Source organism: Notothenia coriiceps, unplaced genomic scaffold (genome assembly GCF_000735185.1).
Source record: "Notothenia coriiceps isolate Sejong01 unplaced genomic scaffold, NC01 NC01_scaffold00007459, whole genome shotgun sequence".
Taxonomy (NCBI): Eukaryota; Metazoa; Chordata; class Actinopteri; order Perciformes; family Nototheniidae; genus Notothenia; species Notothenia coriiceps.
Window position 1 is genome coordinate 57,066 of NW_011340160.1, and position 8,492 is coordinate 65,557.

Consider the following 8,492-nt stretch of genomic DNA (forward strand, 5'->3'; position numbering starts at 1 on the left):
ATTAGCAGTGGTGGAAGAAGTACTCAGATTTGTTACTTATATAAAAGTAGCAATACTACATTTTTAATGTAACTTTGTTTCAAGTAAAAGACCTGCATTCAAAATCTTACTTAAAGGTGGGTGTAGCGGCGATCGCTCATCAAAAAAAGCCACTCATGGAGGTTAGCAGTCAGAGTTCCCAACGCGTGTTGTGGTGAAGGATGAGGTCCACCATGACGTAATTTGTAATGCTTTATTTCTTTCTCCGAGGTTAAAATGTTCTTTTACGACTCACGTAGGCCCATCTAAAATCTTGGTTAAAACATAACTATCAAGCACACGCTCAGAAACAAGCAATCACGGTCAACACGGTTGAAAAACGTGTGGCTTCCTTTCTAACCTCTCATCCCAGCTGATCACCTGTGCCCACATATACAGTATAGGTGAATTACCTCCCGTGCTCTCAGGTGCGCAGATTGGATGATGACGCGTTCACACACACATAAACAAACCCCGTGCACAACCCAAAGCAAATTGGCTCCAACACACCGGCCCCTAATTGTGACTGTATAATAAAGTGACAATTACACCAAAACACCAGTGGAGTCAATTATTAGTAAAGAACACAAGAGTGTCTTAATTGTCACTTTATTATACAGTCACAATTAGGGGCCGGTGTGTTGGAGCNTTGCCTTGTGTTGAAAAGTGCTATATAAATAAACTTGCCTTGCCTAATAAAGATTTCATGTGACACATAAAATTGATTTGTTGATGGGAATGTATGTGAATAAATTAACTCTAGGTTAACGGTACTCTTGCTATCACTACTCACCGACACTATAAACTTTGTCCCTCATGCTAGCCCTGACAACACCGGTAAGCACACCTTCATCTAGGCTGCACTGTAACGTGTCCTGACTTGTAGTGGTTCTCTCCTCTATCTACACTCTTCTTGTCATCTTTGTAAAACGATATCAGACTGGTAATTGACACAGCCATGACTTCTAGTTAAATTCAGTGTGGCTAAAATGAAAAGCTTTGTTAAAATATGCAAGCACGCGAAAGTCAAATTCAGCTTTATTGTCAAAAATTCTACATCTGTTATACATCCAGAAATATCGAAATATCGTTTCACAGTGTGACATGTATACATAAAACAAAAAGGGCCTAGATAACCGGGGTATACAGTTTAAAATGTTAATATATTTAAAGTTTTCAAAGTGCAGTTTCAGTGCAAGTCAGTTGAAACGATCTTAAGTTGGCGTGACGTTGAAGTCGTGCGACCCTCTCGTTACAGCAGACTTATCTTCAGAAAGGACAAATAATGAGAGCAAAGTTCAGGTCGGAGAGGGTTTCTCGCCAGGAGGACATATTATATAATCAAATGATTTTCCATTAGGATTATTACAGGATGACTTGGATAGAAGATAGGCGTATTATGGATGCAGTTAATGCTTTCTCTCTTGGCTGTTTGCTTAAAAAAATTATAACATCCCAGTTAAAATGTATAGTTTAGTTTAATTAAAACCAAACATGGGTGGTACAGAGGAAGAAATCCACGTTTGAAGCGAGAAAAACATGTTTTTGTATGACTTTTATTACAAATGAGGTTTTTAAATTGTTATATTCGCAGCATAGCGCTCACATTGATGCTCACATGACTCAAAGAGCAGCTTTAAATCAATGAAATTCACCTTTTCTGCGACTGCAGCCTTAAAGCTACGTCTTTTCAGTGTGCAGCGTTTGACAGGTGATATGTTTATGAGCTTGGAAGCTTTTCATATTCTCCAAAGCACCCACAGCATTATATTATTCCCCAAATAAGCTTTACCCTGAGTTCAAACCCCCAAAGGGTTTTTATTTTGGTTATTTTATTTACTTCGAACATTTTTTATTTATCCCCTCGTTGTTTGTTGATGCCTTTTCTTTCCCTCTCTTCCTCAAATCTCTCCCTCGTTTGGCCGATTAAACCACAAAGAGATGTGATGTACAAAGTGCAGACTGACAGATGAAGTGAGTCAGCGTTTGGCTGTTTCATTATCCAGAATATAAACCCTAACACTGACGATATATTCCACTGAAACAAACATATGAGAGTCTCTGTTTCTGTGTGTTCTGGGTGTTGTTTAGATATGCTTCCTTTGAGACAAGGACACACTGACATGAGAACATGAACCATATATATATATATATATACTTCCATGTCTTCCATAATAAGTCAAAAGGGTTGAAGATGAGCATAATGGGGCCCCTTTAAGAATTGATCAGTGCTTTTGAATGTAAGAGGAAAAGTTCGACACACAGCAAACAGAAAAATGCCTTTATTTCCGTACAGACCCTAAAAACTCTGCATTCCTTGAACAAATGATCACATAGTGTTTAATCTCCAGACAGCCATTGTTCCTCTGTTCACATCTTTAATGCAGCGGCTCTTCACTTTTGCCGCCTTTCTCTTGCTCTCCCAGCTGTGTGGTTAGCAGCACAGCAGCTTGAACAAGCAAACAAAAGAGAGAGATAAGCAGAAGGTTTTTGAGGTGTCACACTCGGCTTTCACCCTCTCACTGCCGGTCCCTTCGGATGTCCCTCTTTTATATTTCGCTCATGCCACGCTGGCATTTGCATCTCAGACATGAGTGTTAGTGATGGATCAATCATCGCGGGGACGGAGAATGAGAAGAGGTTTTAAAAATGTCCCGATGATTGGCTGCCTGAGCGGAGAGCTCGTCCAACACCGTTTTTCATGTCGATACAATCAGGAGCTTTCTGAAATAGATGATGTCAGGCTGCTCTTTACTGCGGGATACCGTGTTTTATAACTTTACATTTTTGAGGTTTAAATAATGAAAGCATTGTTTACTTTAAGGATATTTGCATGAAAAACAGGCTTAAAACCTGCCTTCGCTCACTCATTACTCCTGTTGCATTCACCTGAACACAATACAAGTGTGTGTGTGTGTGTGTGTGTGTGTGTGTGTGTGTGTGTGTGTGTGTGTGTGTGTGTGTGTGTCCCACTTATCTCATCCATCAGAGAATTTCACTACTCAGTCTGTCAGTCAGCAATACCTCACTGTCACCCAGACGAGGGGGATGCATGATCATCTATCCTGTCCTTAAGTAAGTGTGTGTGTGTGTGTGTGTGTGTGTGTGTGTGTGTGTGTGTGTGTGTGTGTGTGAGCCGGTGACACTCTCACTGTTGATGTCTCAGTTGGTGTCAGCAGCTCCACTTTTCATCCTAAATGTGTCTGCAGTCAGGGCTTTGTGCTTTGATCTCTGAACAGTCTAAAGGCCTCTGCACAGAAACATCCTCGCTGCAGCTCTCACATTTCTAAACCTACTGACACTTGTATTGATCACTTCCTGGGTTTTTAATCTTCTCTCCTAGTAGTAAACATACTATTCAAATCACTCAGTTTATTAAAGAATTTTCTAATTGCCAAACCTTATATTACGTGTCCAAATCAAATGCTAATAGATGGCTAAATATATGATAGCTTTGAAATGTCCATATATTATAGAGAAGAGAGAAACCAAAGCAAAACCAAATTATTAATCTAGTGTTCATGCTTTTTGTCTATTGCACACGTACCCTTTTCGTCAAAAAACAACGGGTCCAAGCGTGATTTAGTTTTCTTGGAGCAGCTCAGATTAACTCGGTCCCTCTGAGGAGGAGAGAGCAGGAAACAAGCCAACACCTTAATAGATGTTTATCTAAACAGACATGCTAATATTTGTTTTCCACAATTTCCATTTAAATCGACAGTGCTGGTGTGTAAACAGCTGTTTAGTGTGTGTTCTTGAGGGGAAGGGATGAAAAAAAAAATAATGAAGCGCACACAAAACAGCCATCATCTTAATGAAGGCTTACAGCCATATTTGGTGCAGCATTTGCAAATCTTAAAACAAGTTAATCAGAAGTGAAACACAGGAGCCGGCAGCCAGCAGCTTCCAGACACCATCTTATATCTTAGAAGATCTGAAGAGACGCATTGAGAATATCATTTACGTTTCATCTCACTGTCAGCGTATAGCCTGGTCTCCTTCGCCTCTGAGCCACCTCGCAGTCCTTCAGAATAAAAGCGTTAAAGTGACAGAAAATAACGGTTATAGCTGAGAGAGGTTTAAAAGGTTTTCACATTATTCAATTGAATCTTACACAACCTCTCCACGTAATGCTTTAGCCATAGTGCCATAACTTACTGTTATTTTCCTTAGCCATAAGTCTGGTAGTGGTTTTCTTGATTAATATCGAAACCAATTGTTTCTGAGCTAAGGTTGATATCTGACAGACCTAGCCCAAAACACAAAGATAGTCAGTATAATAGGACAAAGAAAGGCATCGTTATTATCTTTTGTTAAAGAAATTGCAGATAAATTATCTATTTATCGCTTACAAAATCTAAACATTTGTTGATTCGCATTTGCAACACTTTGAAATGACAATAAACAGAATGACATAATACATTAAGAAAGAGATTTGCAGTGCACAGCATCTGAGAGCAGAATGGTGTCAGTGACTAAAATAGTCTGCAAGCTACAGTGGAGCAAAGGACATTCAGAGAGGCACCTGAGAGCCAGAGAGCAGGGCACAGGGTGCACAGAGCAATGCAACACATTCAGACAGGCAGCCTGGGGAAGGGAACATGAAGAGACAAATATCAGGCAGATCGCTCCCTTTTTTATATCTCTGGGGAAAAGGCTGCAAAGACAACTTCTGCAACTGCATGACCCCAAGTTGCGTTTAAACAAGAAAACACCCCTTAGGTCAGAGATTTGTACACAAAGCAAGTTTTGTCAAATCATATTTATTTGTATATATGACACCAAAATATAACCGAGTCAATATCAATTGCAAGACTTCCATTTGTGTCGTGGTTATTGGGACATTTAGTGAAACATTGAACTCAAAGCACCACGATTTTGCTTGCAATAGCAAATTAAACTGACCTCGATTTTCATTTCTTTGTATCTTATTGAATGCATTTTAAAGTGTGTTCCAGTGAACCAATCAGACAACTTCTTTTAAAACAGCTTATCCAACTGAAGTGCATGAAACATTGCAAGAAGGATACCAGGAATGATGGCTGATGATATGCTTACATTAGAGCAACAAATAAATAAGAATGAAGGAAATTCATGTGGATGCAAGTTGGCGTGATTGAGTTACCATACAGTAGTAAATCAGATGTGATGCAATTAGTAAAAGGCCTGGTCACACCAAGTAGTGGCATATCAACAAGTCTGCACAATGTGTGGTGGTAGGAACTTGATTACGTCCTGATTACTTGGTGAAACACTTTAGCTAATATGCTATCCTACTGGGTAACCATTTTCTCCTGTCCACTGGCATTTCTCTTGCTAATCGCCTTTTCCACCAAAAACCTCACTTATTTGCAGGTTTTTTAAACAAGAGACAACTAGCTTTTAAGAACTATATTTCTCCCCGATTACCAGTAGATAAGTATCCCTTCTTGTTGGATTTTATCCTGGTTTGCCACATTTACCATCACAAACACACTGTCATAATTGTCTGCAAACCACGTCTCTTATGTTAAACTATTTATACTTCATCAAAGCAGGTTAAATTAGTGCACAGCTAATTGGCTATACATTAGCTTCCTTTAGTTTGCATTCGTTAGCTCTGCTCCCCTAAAGGTCAACAACATAAATGTCTGTCACTACAAAGGTAACTACATTTGAACATTTTTGAAAAATATCCATGTATTTCCCCCACCAAAGAATCTACTTATCGTGGTGATTCTGGTCAAATGATTTGACATAAAATGTCATTTTTCATGCTGGTGTGACCCGGCCTTGACTCAACTCTTTGAAAAAAAGCTGTCAAAATGATTTTTCTCTACATTTCAATGGATTTATTTTGCCGTCCGAGCCTGAAATAGTAGACACCATTAATACACCGAGTGAGCAGCTGGTGTGGCCTGTTCCCGCAAGCGTTGTTGAAATGTGTCAAAGGAACTTCTGATGGCTTCTCCGCTCAGAGCAAGTATGGGGTCACTTTAGGTCTGATACAAACTCTGACGACAGCTGAACTTAAATGAAACACATGTACAAAAGGTCTCAGAACAGAACGTACAGATAATCCCATGTAGAGAAACACATTGGACCATATACTTTAATGAAAACAGTTCTCAGTGCTAATGTCCATGCTGTGCCGCCGGTGTTTAGTCGGGGTATAAGATGAAGCCGGAGAAGGTGCTGTACTTGTTGTTGTTCCCCCCGTGAGCTTTGCCTCCGTCCAGCTTGACGTAGATCTCGTCTCCAGAGTCCAGGTGCAGCACGGCGCTGTTGCTGGCGTAGTCGTAGTTCTGGTCTGCGTCCTGAGCGATGGCGCTGGCTCTGACCTGGGGAACAGAGGACAATACTTCCTGTAATAAGCAGTGGTTAATTAAAGGAGATGTATTCATTTAGGAATAACCCCCTGAGATGAACCGTCTCGTTTTCAAGGGGGTCCTAACATATGGTACAACCAACAAAACAACATGACGTCACACAACCACAGGCAAGACTACCACAATCACAACACAACAATTAAAGATACAAGTTTAAGAATAGTAGTCATGTTACACAAATTGTACCCCTCCTTGTCTCAAATATTTGATGGTTGTAAATCAAACAATGTAAGATCATTGCATTTATTTTTGAAACTTTCCACGTTTATATGCATTTTGGAAAAACGGCCCTTTTTTTACTTGGGGTTTCCTTTCCTTTCCATACTGGCACAGACATGGCTCTTTCTGGATGCTCAGAGGACTCCAACTAATATTCAAATATCTCTTTTGATAGACAATCAACTTAAGAAATCATAGTACCAGCACCAAAACGACTGATTTGCCAATAGAAGGGGGCAACCCTAATAATATTTGAGCCAGATGCTTATCCTCAATACTGATTAAGACTTGTAACCCCTGATCCAGCTGCTGTTAACATCTGGGAGGAAACACTCACAATAATCCAAACTCACAACAACAGAAATATCCCAGATGTTACCCAGGAGTGAGTCGTGCAGTTATGCAATAAGTGCAGACAAGAATAACATATACTAATAATATACTAATTTTGTGCGTAAAATGCACATTTTATGACTCGATTAAGCTGCTTTAAATGTAATAATCTTCATTTAAAAAAGATAAGATAACAATCTGCTAGTTCCTTATCGTCTTGTTGCTCATGCTCTCTAGTTACCTGTCCGTTTTTGCACAGGTCGGCCCACATGCTGGTCCCGTCTCCTCCGCGCATCAGCACATGGTAGGTGAAGAAATAGATCCCGGACACATGGCAGGTGAACTTCCCGGTGCTCGCGTCGTACCGGTTCCCCAGGTTTGTTATCACGTCGTCAAACTTTAACACCTCGTAGCCCTCGTGTGGGTTCTTCAGACCCACGTAGAAAGCGATCTTGAATCCGCTGGACGTGGAGTTCACACTTTCCAACTCTGCGTTATCAGAACCGTCAGCTCCGGTCACCGCGGCGACTTTCCTGACTCCTCTCTCCCCTGGGGGGCCCCTCGGACCCGGGGGTCCTGGTGCTCCCGGTGTGCCCCTCAATCCCGTTTTCCCCGTTCTTCCCGGCTCCCCTCGGCTCCCCTGCGCCATGGGGGGCTGCGGAGCGACACCGTTTTGGATCACCTCCATGGTTGTGGCGCCAGGTTTGGGAGTGTACGGGTCGCACACCATCCGACAGGTGCCCATCATCTCGTAGTGGTACGCAGAGGTGTCCGGCGCGCGGAGCAGAAGTAACGGGACGGCCACGGCCAGAGCGATCAGGACCATCGCCACGATCACCAGCAGGACCACCGTCCACTTTCTCCGGGGACGGAGGGTCGACAGGAAGCCCGCGGAGCCCCTCTGGACAGGAATGGTGACGGAGGAGGAGGCTTTCGGGAGGAAATGAGTGGAAGTTAATCAAGTGTCCAGATGTTGTGATGATGGCTTCACGCCTCTGGGCAGCGGCTGGATGGAGAGCTGCTGCCAGCTGGGGAACATACCCAAGATAAAACCGGAAGATAGAGAATAAGCCCTTCAGATTAAAACAAAAGGTTAGGAGGATTTAAGAATAGGAAAGAACGACGAGCCGATGTTATGGGTACTCAGTACTTGTACTTGAGTAAGTACCAGAGTGGAATACTCTTACAGTAAAAGTCCTGCATTCAAAATGTTACTCAAGTAAAAGTACAATAGTATTGGCATCAAAATATACTTAAAGTACCAAAAGTAAAAGTACTTATTATGCAGATTTCCCCATTTCAGAATAATATATATTATATGCAGTAAATATAATATATATTATTCTGAGATGGGCCATTAAGTACAATTCTGAGGTACATATTATGTACCTCAGAATTGTACTTAAATCCGGTACTTGAGTAAATCTACGTAGTTACTTTACACCACTGGAAACTATATTATATTTTATTTTTTTCCAAAGCCACTTAGTAAGTGTATTTAACCATGTCCTTGAGGATATACATTCATAGTAAGAATCCTATAAGTACATTTGT

The 8,492-nt window shown here is 41.2% G+C and overlaps 1 protein-coding gene across 1 annotated transcript; it reads right to left on the minus strand.

Annotated features, from left to right (window-relative positions):
• Nucleotides 1-4,807: 4,807 nt before the first annotated feature.
• On the minus strand, nt 4,808-7,909 carry c1ql2 (complement component 1, q subcomponent-like 2). The gene is made up of 2 exons (XM_010769550.1): nt 7,180-7,909; nt 4,808-6,338 (listed from the first exon to the last, which is right to left on the minus strand). The coding sequence occupies exons 1-2, from the start codon at nt 7,762-7,764 to the stop codon at nt 6,159-6,161; spliced, it is 765 nt and encodes a 254-aa protein (XP_010767852.1). The 5' UTR covers nt 7,765-7,909; the 3' UTR covers nt 4,808-6,158.
• Nucleotides 7,910-8,492: the final 583 nt, after the last annotated feature.